Here is an 18,279-nt window from a genome sequence, read left to right as displayed (position 1 = left end):
ATATCGAAACATGTGACTGGGTTGCATCTGTCTACTAAGTTCACTGAAATCTACTTGGGAGCAAGAAATGTTTCATTGTGAAGGACTACACCCTTAGTTCCATCCAGAGGACTAACATGTCGGCACTTGGTAGAGAGCTGATCTATTTGCCAACTACCTGAAAATGCATTTTGAGCTGTTGCTGACACGGACATATTATCATTATTTGCGATTGCACTTAGCTCCTGGTTGGACAATTCCAAAGCTCTAATCTAGACCTTCTTGTCCAGTGCTAATCGGACAACTACATCTGTGATTACAAAATCACCATATGAGACACAGCAGCTCGTACATTCAAACTAGTGTTTGCAGGTGAGGCCTTGCAAACTCGTTATCCAGGATGTATGAAACTGATCACTACTCTTCCCATATTGGTTAAACTGCAGCTGTGCTGCAACAATATCAGTTTGATGGTAGAGATGTTCACTATGCGGATTTGCACAGTTCTGTAAATTCTAACACTTCAGGGTCAGTCTACAGACACAGCTTTTGAACTGTTTTATAGAGACTGCTACTAGTTGTAAGTAATAGAGGCCTCTGGACAGTGAGATCTGATATCTTCCTTAACTAGCAGTATAGCATTAGTTGATTCATGCTGTGTTGCTAGTCTACAGTGACGTCAAGTGTGGCAAACAGCAAGGGGGGTGGGGGGTGGAGGTTGCCCCACAGGTGCTCAACCCACAGGCTGCACTCTCACGTTTTATATTAGCTATGCATTCTGCTGGATCAACTTCTGCACCTGCTGCTGCTGCTGCAGGGGTTGATATCAACCACACCCATTCCTGCTGTTATTTGATTCTGTGAAATCCCCAGAAACTCTTGATCCATCATTACCACCTATTTCGTATGCAAGAGTCGACTTTGGCACCCCTTTCCTTTGCCTTTCGCGGGCAAGTGCTCTATCATCTGAGCTACCGAAGCACGACTCACGCCCGGTACTCACAGCTTTACTTCTGCCAGTACCTCGTCTCCTACCTTCCAAACTTTACAGAAGTTCTCCTGCAAACCTTGCAGAACTAGCACTCCTGAAAGAAAGGATATTGCGGAAGGTTGGAGACGAGGTACTGGCAGAAGTAAAGCTGTGAGTACCGGGCATGAGTCATGCTTCGGTAGCTCAGATGGTAGAGCACTTGCCCGCGAAAGACAAAGGTCCCGAGTTCGAGTCTCGGTCGGGCACACAGTTTTAATCTGTCAGGAAGTTTCATATCAGCGCACACTCTGCTGCAGAGTGAAAATCTCATTCAAGGAGAGAGCTGTGGGTTACCAGTTCTCATAAAGAGCTGCAACCATTTTGCTAAGGGTATGTATGTATATAGAGATGAATGATTCCAAGCAGATAGCTCAGTACCATCACTGGAGAATCTTGCTTTACTGTATGGTAGACTTGACTCTTCACATACCAACAGGTCTTGGTTTCACTGAGTAAGAATGTCTGTGAGTATTGACTATCCTGTGTTAATTTTGAGGTTCATTCAAGTCAGTAGTGCAGACATGGTGGACCAGATCCAGTGTGAAACATCACATAAATACTGTGGATCACTACCCCCACCCCTGCCTCCCCTCCCCTGTCAGTCACCTCTCATGTAGGGTATCCCCAACTGAATGCTAAATAATTCAACAAGAGGTGAAGAAGTTGCTATGAGACAACAACATTCTGCCATCAGAAGTCTTTGAACCTCAGCTGTGATCCTCATGAAGGAAAAGGAAGGCACAAGGCATTTCTGTGTCAGTTACCAGTGGCTGTACAAAATTGTTAAAAATGATGTATCTCCAATGCCATGAATTAATGACACCTTGAACTGTCTGATGAGCGCAAAATATTTGTCCACTGAGGATATAGAGACTGATACTGACAGATGAAGCCATTGAAGCTGACTGGTAAAAGACTGTTTTCATGAAAACGTGATGTCCTCTAAAAGTTCAAAGTTTAGCTGTTTGGTTTGTGCATCCAGTGAAGTGGACAATTTCAGCTCTTCTTGCTGCTGTCAAAACTGGCTGCCAGTCGGATTTATGGAACAACTGTTCATGACGTTGGGCCACCTGTGCTTTGTAATATCAGTATATGTTTATTCTGTAGCAAGCATATTAGATCAGAAGCTCACAGTACACAGTTTTAAAGAGTCTGATTCACTGAACAATTTGATATATTCTTTTGTCAAGATTTTAAACATGGCTGCAACAGCAACTGTTGAAATTCTTCACGATAAAGGATGATAGGCAAAGTAATGGTGCTAAACTGTTCGCTTTGACCCTGTGCCTACAGTCATGTTGTGCAAATGGAGATGATGTCTTAATTATTGACGACGCCTTTGGCACAATTATTTTATTAATCTCCATTGCATGATGTAATTTTAGATTTTTTACTTCTGATGAAGGTATATTTATATGTACCGAAACCTTGGTCAAGAATTTTAATAAATTTTTATCCTGCAACTGGTTTTGGCTGTCATCCTTTATCGTGAAATATTCTTTTGTATCCATACGAAGTTAATTAGTTGTGATTTCTTAGAATGAAGAAAAATTTAGTGGCCAAATGTCACAAAATTAACAACCAGTTAACCAAGAGAAGTTCAAAGACAGTAGGGGGGGGGGGATTCAGATTAAAAACCTTAGAGAGACACATCAGCTTGTAATCTTACCCTCCCACACATCACCATAAAGTTTTCATTCTTTGCACAAATTTTGAAAACCTTGAGAGGAGTAGGATTACAAAAGAATAATTTTTTTACTTGTTGTTGTTGTTGTTGTTGCTGGTTTAAAATCTTGCTGTGTTTAGAAGTACATTCTTGCTGCTGAAAATTTTGATTTAATGTAGCAGGTTCTTGAAGATGAAATAACTGATGAAAAGTTGCCTGTTGCAATGAATATCTTTTAATTTTATCTCATTCTTCTAAATCCCACCAACTTTGTAATTTCCACATTAAAAAAAACAATAGTTACATTGTTCGTGACAAACTTATAAAAAGGTGTGCTTCCATCTGACGCATGCCCATAACAACTTACAGTCTGCCTTACTCACAATTTCCAAAGAGTTTACAAAGCAAAAGGGTTTACAAAATGAAAGATGAATCATCGCTAAAATATATCATTATTTAAAAAAATTAATGCAGAAATAATTTTAATAATTCACATTAGATTGTGGAATTAATAATATGAATTTTAAGTAGGCTATAAATTTGGTAATTTCAGTTATTCTTAAAAGAAGAGTAATTTTAACTGTTAGCACATATCGATTGTAACACATTAATTTCATTTTTATACAGTTTAGTGTGAAATATAATACATCGTATATGATATGATATGAATTATTTAATGAAACAGCTGATATAATTTTAACCTATGCAAGAATTGATAGTATACATGGTATCGGTTATCTCTATAAAAAAAAGATAATGTTAGAGGATAATTATTCATTATAAGCTGATATCTCCAATTTTGTTGGCAACATAACAATTGGCCACTAAAAACTAGTTATATGCAAATCTAATCAAAAGCCACTTTAAGACACTTCTCCACTGTAGCAATGCAACATGTGCTAGATTACTGTCATCCACACCACGTACTAATCTATTGTCATCTGTGTTCCTTGCATAAAGCATTATAATAGTTCTGAGATTCAGATTGATGATGTGGCCTTTCAGATGAAAGGCCACATCATCAATCTGCATCTCATCTACATGGTTACTCTGGAATTCACACTTAAGTGCCTGTCAGAGGGTTCATCAAACCATTTTCATACTACTTCTCTACCATTCCACTCTCGAGTGGCACATGGGAAAAAGGAACACCTAAATCTTCCCGTTGAAGCTCTGATTTCTCTTATTTTATTATGATTATCATTCTTCCCTACATAGATAGCCGTCAACAAAATATTTTCGCATTCGGAAGAGAAAGTTGGTGATTGAAATTTCGTAAGTAGATCTTGCTGCACAGAAAACCGCCATTGTTTCAGTGACTGCCACCCCAACTCGCATATCATATCAGTGATACTCTCACCCCTATTGCGCAGTAACACGAAATGAGCTGCCCTTCTTTTGCACTTTTTCGATGTCCTCTGTCAATCCTACGTGGTATGGATCCCATACTGTGCAGCAATATTCCAGCAGAGGACAGACAAGTGTAATGTAGGCTATCTTTTTAGTGGGTTAGTCGCATCTTCTAAGTGTTTTGCCAACAAAACACAGTCTTTGTTTCGCCTTCCCCACAATATTATCTATGTGGTCTTTCCAATTTAAGTTGCTCATAATTGTAATTCTTAGTTATTGGGTCGAATTGACAGCCCTTAGATTTGTGCGAATTATCGTATACCCAAAATTTATCGGATTTCTTTTAGTACCCAAGTGGATGACCTCGCACTTTTCTTTGTTTAGTGCTAATTGCCACTTTTCACACCCTACAGAAATTCTCTCTACATCATTTTGTAATTGGAATTGATCATCTGATGATTTTATTAAACAGTAAATTACAGCGTCATCTGCAATCAATCTAAGGGGGCTGCTCAGATTATCACCTAGATCATTTATATAAATCAGGAACAGCAGATGGCCTATGACACTACCTTGCAGAACGCCAGATATCGCTTCTGTTCTACTTGATGATTTACCGTCTATCACTATGAACTGTGATCTCTCTGAGAGGAAATCACGAATCCAGTCACGCAACTGAGATGATACTCCATATGCATGCAATTTGATTAATAGTTGCTTGTGAGGAATGGAAATCTAGGAATATGGAATCGATCTGAGATCCCTTGTTGACAGCACCCATTACTTCATGGGAATAAAGAGCTAGCTGTGTTGCACAAGAACAATATTTTCTGAATCCGTGTTGGTTATGTATCAATAAGTCATTTTCTTTAATGAGATTAATAATGTTTGAGTACAGTATATGCTCCAAAATCCTACTACAAATTGAGGTCAGTGATACAGGTCTGTAATTCAATGGGTTACTCCTATTTCCTTTCTTGAATATTGGTGTGACCTGTGCTACTTTCCAGTCTTTATGAACAGACCCTTCGTCAAGTGAACAGTTGTATATGATTGCTAAGAAAAGTGCCTTAAACCAGTATTTATTGACTCCACCCTCATTTTTCATTTCTTGATTGCACCAGAGATATTCCATTGTCTCTTTACCTGCTGCCAGATTTTTTTGAGTGTTATGTTGTTCCCATCTTTAGAATTTTATGTCCCTCTAGACTTTCAAATATCCATGCATCTCAGCTAAACTGCCTTGTGTTTTCTGTTACTGTATGTCAGGAACCAGAGATTGATTATCTTATTCTGCACATGCATGAATCATTGATTTAAGGTACAACTGCTGCTGTTTATGTTATGATACCAGGAGGATTATGGAAGCAAAGGGAAATAGTGCAAGGATAGTTACCATCTGCGTCGTTCAGTAGAGCTAGTGCTGGCAACTGTTCATTTTTCTCTTTGCAAACAAGCACATTGATTATGAGATGTTGAGGTAATTGCCTCCTGTAAATATTAAAATTAATAAACAGATGTTATTACTCCTGACCTGTGTTTTTTGCCTTATGTGCAAATTTATCCTTAAATGAGAATTGTGATGATACCTAATGGTTACTGCTGAGTAGCTGCTTTTCTAAAAAGCGTCCCATACAACAAACCAGGTGCATTTTCAGCTGTATGTTAAAAAGGATAGCTCGATGTAATCATGGGGTCGAGCTGCGCATGTCTGCTTTCATGTGCAGCAGCGAATTCACTGCAAAATAATACCTCTAGCTGAGACCCTGCTGTCAAATAGTCTATGCACTAGCTAGAATATTTTAATAACAAGAGTTATATTCTAACATCTGTAATTGATATAGATGACAGAAAATTATGTTGAAGAATGTTTGTTCAATAAAGGACATCTCATACAAATAGGAAGTGGCCCTATGATATTCATTTAAAATACAGACAGAAAATGCCTGTATCAAATGTAGTAAAGTCATGTTGAGGTTGTTAAGAGAATGGTAGCAAAATCCTCAAACAAAATAGTCATAGAAGATATGTGAAAATCAAGTCCATTTCATAATCACAATATATGAAAAATTCACCAGTTCTAAACAGTTCAGAGTTCAACATCATAATTTACAAATTATCACCTGCGATACGAAGAATAGTTATTCATTCTCTGTCTATCCTCAGTTGCATAATTTAAGCAGAAAATGTTAGAGGGTCCTACTATGAAGCAGATTCAGACCTCTTGAAATATAAAATCCCGTCAGATGTTAAAGTATGGTAGTGGCTGTTCACTGCCCAGAATCAAACACCTATATGACTGAATCACGGATGTTACGATAGGCAGGTCTGCCTTCTTCCAGCACTCGACACAAAGTGTCTGGAATCACATCCTTGAGCTCGAAAAGTTCCAGTCTCTGCTTGACTCCTGTAGTGTTCAGCTGAAGGCCATCCCCACCAAAAATATGTCATTCTTACATGCTACAGGCATGATTTGACTCATCTTGACCACTTTTCCACACTAACCAACCTATTATAACAATATTTAAATTAAATAAATGTTATAAACATTCAGTTACATTCATTGATAACAAATATAGGTAATAGTTGGTTCATAAATAAATAAGCCAGTATTCTTGTGTGTGTGTGTGTGTGTGTGTGTGTGTGTGTGTGTGTGTGTGTGTGTGTGTGTGTGCACGCGCTCACACTAAATGACTGCAGATTACCATTAAATATTATTTAAACAGTTATTTATGTCTTCTTAGCAGAAGCAGCTTGTGGTTCTCTTTTTAATTGTGGTATCCGCTAACACATGAAACTGACCACTTTTAAATTAGCACAGTTTTTTAATAGCACTTAAGTTACTGGCAAAATAGTAAACTGTTCATTAAGTAAATTCAGCAGTATGACAAAATATAAGTATTCATGCTGTATTCATTTGATGTTTAATTGTGGTAGATGCGTTGTTCTGACAAACGTTTGCATAATAAAACTAAAAGACATTGTAAATCAATAAATAAAATACTGTAGATACAGACACTTAGCTTTCAGTGATGATAGCTATAGTGCAATGCTATTGTTTGAGATAACATTTGTTGAAATTGCATGAAGTGATTAAGGTTTGTTGTTTCAGATGTTTATTGTGTAAATGTTTATTCACTGTGAAATATTAACTACTGCAGTTTTAAAGATATTGAAAAATTGTTGCATCACTGGGTATCTCACATTTGTGTGAGATCACAGATGCATTCAGATTCCCATTATTATCTGACTATAAATTATTATAGACTCTCAAATAGCTGTAAGAAGCCATCTTTCAGTTTCTCTCAAAGCCCACAGTTGCTGGGAATGTAGCCGACTCTCATAAGTGATCGACGCATCATCCAAATTCCCCATTTGAAGCCAATTTGACTATTTTTCGACCGTGACTGCCTCAAGAAACATGTAAAGGTTTTTTTAAATTACCGCTACCAGTCACAAACTTTGTTGACTATTGTATTACTTATTTATTTAGCAACATGTTTCAAGGGAGTACCTTATCTTCAGGCTTAAAAAAGGCATTACAAAGACAACTTTACAATAAGGTCATACTGATGTTACATAAACTTTTCGTAAATGCTGTGGTCATTCTGTGGAAGAAGAGAAAACTTAGTAAGAGGCGATGTCACTTTGGTCAGTAATTTCTTCCATTGTCTTGTTTCCTTATCTGGTATGCCACATCAACAGTAATGGGCTTTTTATCTGTTTGTTATTGCATTATTGGCGATGAAGATGCAATTTTCATTTTTGAATGGAATGGCCTCCTTCAAGGAGATTCTTCAGTCCTTGGTGGAAACTCTACAGCAGATTCAGGCAACACTCATGCATTCAGAAATGTGCTCTAACTTGCCAGCATTGCGGGAGATAGCTCATAGAGTTGATTCCATCACAGGAAAATTGAACACTTTTCCCATGGCTCCACTGACATTTCTGGCTTTCAATAGGTCTGTCGAACCTTGGTCAAATTATGTCAAACGGTTGGAACAACATTTACTGGCACTGGGATCCACGACAAAAACTGAAGTTGAGCTTTTCTTTTAGCCACAGTCGGTCCACAGATGTATCATCTAATTCAACAATTGAATCCTGAGCAGTCCCCTCGAGATCTCTCATTTACTCACATTAGCGGTTGCCGTTTTGAGTACTTTGACGCACAAATACATGTCACCTCCGCACATCAGACTTTCTTTTCTTGTTGAAAGTCCCCTGGTCGGACTTATCAGGAATGGATTACGACACTCCAGAGTCTGTCCCGGGATTGTAAATTCTGGTACGCCAATGTTGCCTGCAAGCAATCTTACACGTCTTCGTTGATTTGCGATATGGTGGTGTTTTACACACCAGACGAGGGTCTTCAGGCTGATATTTTGAAGTTACAGGATCTGTCCCGCGCCACCTGTCTGCTGATCATTCATGCGTTTGAACAGTCTCGCCGGCTACAACCACTGCGTCTTCATCCTACTGTTTTCACAGCTCTCCAGTTGCCTAGTGCCAAGCGGGAGCCTCATTGATTCGTTCGTCCACTCCGTGACAGGAAGTCTTTCACTCAGATTCCATCCTGTCCGGACTGTTTCCGGACTCACCAATGGTCGGAGCACACCCAGATGTACAGCTTGCAGCCGAGCGGGCCATATTGCCGTGGTGTTCCAGGCTTCACAAAAACATCGCATAGATGCTACACTTCATGTGGATGCACAGGCTCGTCACGAATCGTCACCTCAGGACTTGGAAGCCTCACATTCCATTGACGGCTAAGTATTCTCCATCACTCCCCAGTCGGGTACCTGTTTTCTCCTTACTTTGGAGGTCATGCATATTCCGGTGGTCTTCCAAATTGGCTTGGTGTCATCCATTTCTATTGTGGATGGTGCCACATACCAACGTTTGGGCTTGCCGGCTTTATCCCTGTACACTTGCACCTTGTGCAGTTTCAGTAATCACTATATATCAGTCAATGGCATTTTTTCCCACGCCAATCTCTTACAACGGTCATTCCTTCACTACTCAGTTTTTGGTGCTTGGATGCGGTACAGGCAGTGTTAATTCCCTCATCAGATACCCTCCTGACCCCATTGCTCAGCAAATATGAAACGTTGTTCGCATCCTCCACACTGGAGGTGAAGGGTTTCACTGTTATGTTCAACTTCTTCCCTCATTTTTTTTTAAGGCCTGCCCGGTCCCCTTTGCTCTCCGAGACAGGCTCCAGGTGGAACTTTGCTGCTTACAAGATGAAGGCATCCTTTCTCCCGTCATGCACAGTCACTAGGTGGTGCCTATCGTGATAGTCGAGAAGCGGAATGGTGCTCTATGCAGCTGGGGTGATTTTAAGGCCACAGTCAATTCTCATTCTGTCATCGATGCATATCTTGTCCCATCGGTGGATGACACACTCACACGTCTTGTGGGCTCAACTGTTTTCGCCAAAATTGATTTGCGTGATGCTTATTTGCAGCTGCCATTGGACGAGGAATTGCAGCAGACCCTAGTCATTAATACCCTCTGTGGCCTTTTCCAGTACAACCGCCTCCCATTTGGCATTGCCAGCGCCCCTGCCATTTTCCAACGTCATTTGGAACATCTCACAAGCCAGGTGCCCGGGGCGGCCAGTTATCTGGACAATGTTATCGTTGGTGGCTCGTCTGTGGTGAACCTTGCGTACAAGCTGGATCAGGTCTTTCGGTTTTTTTCTGAGGCTAACCTGCATTGCCGGAAAGAAAAGTGTGACTTTTTTGCGCAAGAGGTTATCTATCTTGGGTTCACGATTGATGCCCGTGGCCTACACGCGTCTAAGGAATGTTTTGAGGTGATTCAAAACCTGCGTCGCTCCACCAATGTGAACCATCTGCAATCCATCCTTGGTCAAATCAATCATTAATGGCATTTTATACCCCACGACACCGAGATTTCAGCACCCCTGACTGCTTTATTGTGCAAGGGTGTGTGTTGGGTTTGGGACACAGCATGGGAGCAGGCTTTCACATGTCTCAAGTCAGCTCTCTCCAGCACTCCTTGTCTGGCCACTTGCAATCCTTCCTTGGCTGTTAATCGTCACTGCTGATGTCTCGGACTATGGCCTGGGTGTGGTCTCTTCCAAGTGGTTGACGGTGTTGAGAGGCCGGTGGCTTTCGCATCCAAAAAATTGACCGACACTCAAACGAAATACAATGAAATTGAAAAAGAAGCTTTGGTGCTGGTTTTCACCCTGGTGAAATTCTACAGTTTCATGTATAGTCATCATTTCACACTGCAGATCGACCACAAACCTTAGGTTTCTTTGTTTCACCTGGTGGGTTCTTCTGTGTCCACCCAGACGGTGCGCCGCCTCCAGCGTTGGCACTCTTCCTGGCGATGTTCGACTTTGATATTGTCTTCCGCACCTCTGAAAGGCATGCAAGTGCTGAGTTTCTGTCCCAGCTGCCTGCTGGGGTGGACTGTGAGTTTAGCGCCTCCCCCTTGGCTTGTTTCCACATGGACACAGCTCTGGACGTGCTGCTGTTGGATGCCACTGTGGTCTGGCGGGCCACTGCTCAGGATTAGACGCTGCAAGCTCTCCACTGCCAAATTGCTGCAGGTTGGCTGACCAGTTGTAGCATCCATGATAAAGTGGTCCAGCATTTTTGGGATCATCAGCACAGTCTCTTTTTTTCTGCAGTGGCGTCATCCTTTTGCGTAGTGATTCCCAGGTGGTCATACCACTGTGTCCTCCACCTCCTCCATGCAGGCCTTTGGGGCATCGTCCTCACCAAACAGTTGGCTCACCAGCACGTTTATTGGCACATTTTGGATAAAGACATTGCCTTCCTTGTCTCCGCCTGCACCCCATGTCAGACACATCAGGCAGCACCCCTATGCCAGTATTTTTTGTGGCTGGATGCAGCTGCTCTGTGGGAACGTCTCCATTTGGATTTTGCAGGGCTGTTTCATAGTTCCCAGTAGCTCATACTGATCAACTCCGGGTCGGGATAGCCTTATGACTCCCGCATGATGAACACCACTTCTGCAGAGACTATCAAAATTCTCTGGCACCTCTTTGCTGTTGAGGGCCTCCGCAAAACGATTGTTATGGATAATGGTCCACAGTTCACTTCGACCGAGCTTAAGCGATTCTGTACTGCCAGTGGAATTTCCCTCATCCATACCGCCCCATTGCATCTTGCGTCAAACAGCCGGGCAGAACGTTTTGTGTGGACGTTCAAGACCCAGCTTGATAAGCTGCTGAGCCATCACCTGCTGGAAGAGGCAGTGCTTCGTTTTTTTGCTACATATCGCGCTGCCCCTCATGCTGTTAAAAGTCCAGCGAAAATACTTCATGGTCGACCTTTCCGCTCTTCCTTATCTGTTCTGGTTCCCGAGGCTTCTCACCCTCCTGCCAGAACAACTGCCAGTACTTACAGTGGCCCTAGCATTGTATTCACTCACCGTAACATTGTATTAGCACATTGTATTTTGTATTGTGCAGTGTAGCTTTTGGTCAGTAATTTCTTCCATGTCTTGTTTCCTTATCTGGTTTGCCATCACAAGAGTTGTGGGCTTTTTTTCTGTTTGTTCTTGTGTTTAACACTTAGTGTATGGCAAAAAGGTGTTTTTCTTTAATGATAATAAGATGTGTTCAAATTGCCTGTTAGTTCTTTCCTGCCAACTGCAGGACACTACAGTTGACACTACACGTGCTGGCAGATGACGTTCACCAGGCATTTTTCATACGTACACTCTGCCTTGGATCATCACATTGTGTACCATGATTCATCACTCCACACAACTTTTTTCTACTGTTCAGTCATCCATTGTTTACACTCCTTACACCAAGCGAGGCATCATTTGGCATTTACCGGCATGATTTGTGTTCTTCCGTCGGCAGCCTCTGTCAGTCAACAGACGAGGTCGGTCTGTACGCTTTTGTGCTCCACATGTCCTTTCACATTTCCACTTCACTATCACATCAGAAACAGTGGACCTAGGATGTTTAGGAGTGTGGAAATCTCGCGTACAGATGTATGACACAAGTGACACCCAATCACCTGACCACGTTCAAAGTCTGTGTGTTTCACAGAGAGCCCGATTCTGCTCTCTCACAATGTCTAATGGCTGCTGAGCTCGCTAATATGGAGTACCTGGCAGTAGGTGGCAGCACAATGCACCTAATATGAAAAACATATGTTTTTAGGGGTGTCTGGATGCTTTTGATCATGCCCAGAAATGAGGGACATACTATCCACGATCCTCCCGATTCCACCACCCACCCAACCTATTCTACATTGTGATCGATCACTATACCACTCCCATTCCCAGCCCCTTACCACAAGGGTCATATCCCTGTGCAAGATCCAGGCACAAGACCTGCCTGATTTACTCACCCAGCACATCCTGCTCTAGTCTTGTCAGATGTTTTCCCTATCTCATCTGAGGCAGTACCACTGGTGAAAGCAGCCATGTCACATACCAACTTTGCTGAGGGGCCAAGAGCAGAGTTGACCACTCGGTGGTGGAATATGCTGATGAGCACATCATGCTTGAGTTCAGTGGCTGCTTCACAGCCTGTGCCATGTGGATCCTTCCCCAGTCCCAGCTTTCCTAAACTACACAGATGGGAAATCATTTTTGTAACACATCCTATGCTCCTGTAATCCTCCTGTCCCAAATCTCTACTAACCCACTGCATTCACACCCTCTACCCAACAGTCTCCCTTCCTAATCCACATCTCCATGTCATCACCATCATGCAGTGCACAAACTCGCAGGCTCTGGTCCCTGTGTCGCATTCTTGTCCTGTACACTTGCTGCCTCTCCCTCCGACATTCCTATCACATACGCCCTCTGCTTCCCTCCGAGCCATCAGCTACCCCTCCCCAACATCTCCTCCTCCTCTTTCTCTCTCTATACACTCCACTTGAGGCCACACCTAACCCCAGTCTACTTGCTTAGCAGTCCTGGCATTGTGGGCTCGTCTGGCACAGTGTTGCTGTTTGTAGGTGTGGAGCGAAAAGGGGGGGAGGGGGAGGGGGGCAGCAGATAGGGGTGCCCAAAAGAGCGATACACATAACCGTACTGCAGGTACACTCACAACAGAGGGGTATCTGTTGAGAGACCAGACAAATGTGTGGTTCCTGGAAAGGAGCAGCAGCCTTTCCAGTAGTTGCAAGGGCAACACCTTATGATTGACTGATCTGCCCTTGTAACATCAACCAAAGTGGCCTTGCTGTGCTGGTACTGTGAACCACTGAAAGCAAGGAGAAATTACAGCTGTAATTTTTCCCAAGGACATGCAGCTGTGCTGTGTGGTTAAATGATGATGGTGTTTTCTCGGGTAAAATATTCTGGAGGTAAAATAGTCCCCCATTCGGATCTTCGGGCAGGGACTACTCAGGAGGATGTCTTCATCAGGAGAAACATTCTATGGATTGGAGGATGGAATGTTAGATTCCTTAATCAGACAGGTAGATTAGAAAATATAAAAAGCAAAATGGGTAGGTTTGAAATTAGACATAGTGGGAATTAGTAAAGTTCGATGGCAGGAGGAACAGGACTTCTGGTGAGGTGAATACAGCGTTATAAACACAAAATGAAATGGGAATAATGCAGGAGTAGGTTTAATAATGAGTATGAAAATAGTAATGCAGGAAAGCTACTATGAACCAAATAGTGAATGCTTTATCAGAGTCAAGATAGACACAAAGCCTATGCCTGCCACAGTAATACAAGTTTATGTGCCAACTTGTGCCGCAGATGATGAGCATACCAAAGAAATGTATGATGAGATAAAGGAAAATATTTAGATAGTTAAAGGAGACTAAAATGTAATTGTGATGGGGGACTGGAATTAGACAGTAGGGAGAGGAAGACAAGGAAAAATTGTAAATGAATATGGACTCGGTGAAAGGAATGAAAGAGGAGGCCACCTGGTAGAATTTTGCACACAGTGTACTTTAATCATCACTAACACTTGGTTTAAGAATCATAAAGATGGTTGTATATGTGGAAGAGACCTGGAGACACCAGAAGGTTTTAGATTGATTATACAATGGTTAGGCAGAGATTTACGAACTAGGATTTAATTTGTAGGACATTTCCAGGGGCTGATGTAATATCTGACCACAGTTTATTGGTTATGAACTGTAGATTAAAATTGAATAAATTGGAAAAAGGTACGAAGTGAAGGAGATGGGACCTGGATAAGTTGAAAGAAGCAGAGGTTATTGAGAGATTCAGAAGGAACATTGTACAATGGTTGACTAGAACAGGGAAAAGGAATACAGTAGAAGATGAATAGGTAGCTGTAAGAGATGAAACAGTGAAGACAGAAGAGAATAAAATAGGTAAAAAGACAAGGCCCAGTAGGAATCCTTGTGGATAACCCAAGTGATATTGAATTTAATTGATGAAAGGAGAAAAATTTAAAAATACAGCAAATGAGCCAGGTGAAAGGGAATACAAATGTTTAAAAATTAAGATTGACAGGAAATGCAAAATTGCTAAGAAGTAGGACAAATGTAAGGACTGAGAAGCATATTTCACCAAGGAAGAGATAGAGACCACCTGTAGAAAAATTAAAGAGGCCTTTGGGGAAAAGTGAAGCTGCTGTATGAACAACGAGAGTTCAGATGGGAAACCAGTCCTAAGCAGAGAAGGGAAAGCTGAAGGGTGGAAGAAGTATATAGAGGGTCTATACAAGGGAGGTAAATTTGAAAGCAATACTGTAGAAAGGGAAGTGGACGTAGATGAAGATGAGATGGGAGATATGATACTGTGAGAACTTGTGAAAGATCTATGTCGAAACAAGGCCCCGGAAATAGATGATGTTCTGTTAGATCTACTGATAGCCTTGGAAGATCCAGCCATGACAAAACTCTTCCATCTGGTATGCAAGGCGTATAAGACAGGCAAAATACCCTCAGACTTCAAGAAGAATGTAGTAATTCCAGTTCCGAAGAAAGCAGTTCGTGATTGATGTAAAAATTACTGAACAGTGAGTTTAATAACAAGTCTTGGTTGCAAAATATGAAAATGAATTCTTTACAGAAGAATAGAAAAATTGGTAGAAGATGACCTTGGGAAAGGTCAGTTTGGATTCCAGAGAAATGTAGAAACCTGTGAGGCAATACTGACTCTATGACTTCTCATAGAAGATAGGTTAAGGAAAGGCAAACATACATTTATAGCATTTGTAGGCTTAGAGAAAGCTTTTGACAATGCTGACTGGAATACTCTTTCAAATTCTAAATGTGGCAGGGGTAAAACACAGGGAGTGAAAGACTATTTACAATTTGTACAGAAACCAGATGGCAGCTATAAGAGTTGAGGGGTATGCAAGGGATGCAGTGTAGTTGAGAGGGGAGTGAGACAGGGCTGTAGCCTATCATGATGTTATTCAATCTGTATATTGAGCAAGCAGTAAAGGAAAGGAAAGAAAAATTTGGAGGAGGATTTAAAGTCCAGGGAGAAGAAATAAAAACTTTGAGACTTGCCAACAACGTTGTAATTCTGTCAGAGACATCAGAGGAACTAGAAGAGCAGTTGTATGGAATGGACAGTGTCTTGAAATGAGGATATAACATGAACATCAACAAAAGCAAAACGAGGACAGTGGAATGTAGTCAAAGCAGATGATGCTAAGTGAATTAGATTAGGAAACGAGACACTTAAAGTAGTAGATGAGTTTTGCTATTTGGTTAGCAAAATAACTGATGTTATCTAAAGTAGAGAGAATATAAAATCTAAACTGGCAATGGCAAGAAAAGCATTTTGAAGAAGAGGAATTTGTTAACATTGAATATAGATGTAAGTATTAGGAAGTCTTTTGTGAAGGTATTTGTCTGGAGTGTAGTCATGTATGGAAGAGAAATATGGACAATAAACAGTTTAGATAAAAAGAGAATGGAAGCTTTTGAAGTGCTATAGAAGAGTGGTGAAGATTAAATGGGTCAATCCTCTAACTAATGAAGAGATACTGAATAGAATTGGGGAGGCAAGGAATTTGAGGAGCAACTTGACTGAAAGAAGGGATCGGTTGATAGGACACATTCTGAGACATCAAGAGATCACCAGTTTAGTATTGGAGGAAGTGTGGGTGGTAAAAATTATAGAGGGAGACCAAGAGATGAACACAGTAAGCAAATTCATAAAGATGTAAGTTGCTTTAGTTATTTACAGATGAAGAGGCTTGCACAAGGTAGAGTAGCATGGAGAGCTGCATCAAACCAGTCTTTAGACTGAAGACCACTACAGATAACAAATAAGTAGATATATATGTAACATTATTTCACTGTCCTGCTTTACTTGTCCTTTTCACCTCTACAGATAACAAATAAGTAGATATATATGTAACATTATTTCACTGTCCTGCTTTACTTGCCCTTTTCACCTCTACATTCACCTTTGTCTCTACCGCTTGTGCCATTCAACTTCATGCATGGTAACCGTTGGCATGAATGCATGTTCATGTGATGGAGCTCAGTCAGGAGGTGCCATGTTTGTATACTGGTGGTGAAGAAAAATTTGCTATATAGAATGGATAACATAACTGGACATTTTTCATAGATTACTTTGTGAAAGTAAATATTCTTTGTTTGTATTGGCACAGGGTGGTTGCTGCCCAGTTGGGATAAGGGGGAGGTATAGGCATGTAGATGTATTAAAGCATAAATAGATAAGTTAAATTTCCAGCAAGGGACATGTTGTAGCTATTTTACTGTTTATTCTAGCCTGGATTTCCAGTAAGTCACACCCAAAGGGACCCATGAGTCTACAAACTGCTCACAGCTGAATTCTAGTAGCAGAATATCTTCAAGGAAAAAGAAAGACAATTCTCAGAATGTGGCACCCCTGCAGAAAAAAGTTGGTGACAGTTGGTATTTACAGGTGGAGTAGGAACATGTCCATTCTGTCAGATTACTAAATTGAAAGAAAACAGTTGTTATGTTCTGCAGCTTCAGATTGGGGCCATGTGACCAACAAATGATTTTTCCACTTGGCTTGAGGCAGTAGCCTGATGTTGAAAAGTTACTGAAGTGATGTATGGATGGTCATGTACATTTCCTGTCAGTGGCAGAGTCCTCTTGGAACACAAACCTCTCCATCTTCTGTGGTCTTTCCACCACCTCTCTGACACTGCTGTGGTTCAGTCTTTTCTTCTGAATGCTTTCTTCAACTACTTCTAGCCACTTATCTCTTGGCCTTCCCCTTAGTCTCTTGTCTTCCATCTTCATCTTCTGTATCTTTTTCCTTCAATCCTCCAGGGTTGCTAGTCTCACTAGAAAAGAGGCGCTGGGGGAAGTAAAGCTGTGAGGTGCGTCTGGATAACTCAATTGGCAGAGAATTTTTCCTTGAAAGGCAAAGGTCCTGTGTATGTGTCCTGATTCACAGACAGTTTTAATCTGTTGGCAAGTTTCAAATCAACACACATTCCATTGCAAAGTAAAAATTCATTCTGGAAATCAGAAGTTCTTTGGTTTTATAATTTAACTTTTGAATATTTTGATGCGATAAGTTTATGTTAATCTCTTTTTTACCTTAAAGTTTTGTAGATTCAAGTTTTTTTGCTTCTTTTGATGCTGACAGCCTGAAATTTGAGTTAACTCTTAAAAAATTCTACCTTCATACCATTTGCTAAAGGAATATTGTCATTAGTGACAATGTTGCCTCTTAAAAATTCTGCTGTTAACCCAGTCAGTTTTTTCCCCATTGTTATTGAGGTGTAGGCCATGCCTCATAAAATCCGAACTGCCAATAACTTCAACAGAATCCAAACCTATCTTTAATGCTGTAATTGACAGAAGCAGATTATCTAACTTGTGATTCACCTACAGCTTGGAAATGTCCCGCTTGTGAAATTGCTCTGCTGGACTGACACTAGACAAGCTGTCCCTGTCATTGGAATGTAAGTTAGTGTCTCATCCTCTGGATGCAGCTGCTTGGTTTCATTACTGCTGCTATTGTTGGCCATATCACCTTTTCATATGTTTGTAAAATTCTTTTTTTTCTTTTCCACATTGGTACAATATTTTATTAATTATTTGTTTTTGAATCAGAAGAATCAGAAATTGTTTTCTAGTACTGTAATTGTGCATATATTGATATACAGATGTATGCTGATTCTGCTCCTCACCCCCATGGTACAGTTGTTGGAGAAGAAATTTTCCAGAGTGGTTTGGTTCCTTCTGATACAGATTTTAGAGTGTTTAGGGATTTTGGTAATATATCAGGTAAGGGAATATTGATTTTTTTAAATGCATTACACAAA

General features: G+C 40.9%; 1 protein-coding gene across 3 annotated transcripts in view; it reads left to right on the top strand.

The window, feature by feature from the left end:
- The window catches only part of LOC126483791 (endoplasmic reticulum metallopeptidase 1-like), a 237,637-nt gene that overhangs the window by 98,086 nt on the left and 121,272 nt on the right, over window positions 1-18,279 (top strand). For all 3 annotated transcript variants that reach the window (XM_050106960.1, XM_050106958.1, XM_050106959.1), the window contains one exon: window positions 18,121-18,241. In XM_050106960.1, coding sequence (XP_049962917.1) covers window positions 18,121-18,241 — 121 coding nt within the window. The remainder of the gene's footprint in view (window positions 1-18,120; window positions 18,242-18,279) is intronic.

This window comes from Schistocerca serialis, chromosome 6 (assembly GCF_023864345.2).
Source record: "Schistocerca serialis cubense isolate TAMUIC-IGC-003099 chromosome 6, iqSchSeri2.2, whole genome shotgun sequence".
Classification (NCBI taxonomy): domain Eukaryota; kingdom Metazoa; phylum Arthropoda; class Insecta; order Orthoptera; family Acrididae; genus Schistocerca; species Schistocerca serialis.
Note: the sequence above shows the minus strand (reverse complement) of the source record. Positions and strands in the feature narration are given on the sequence as shown.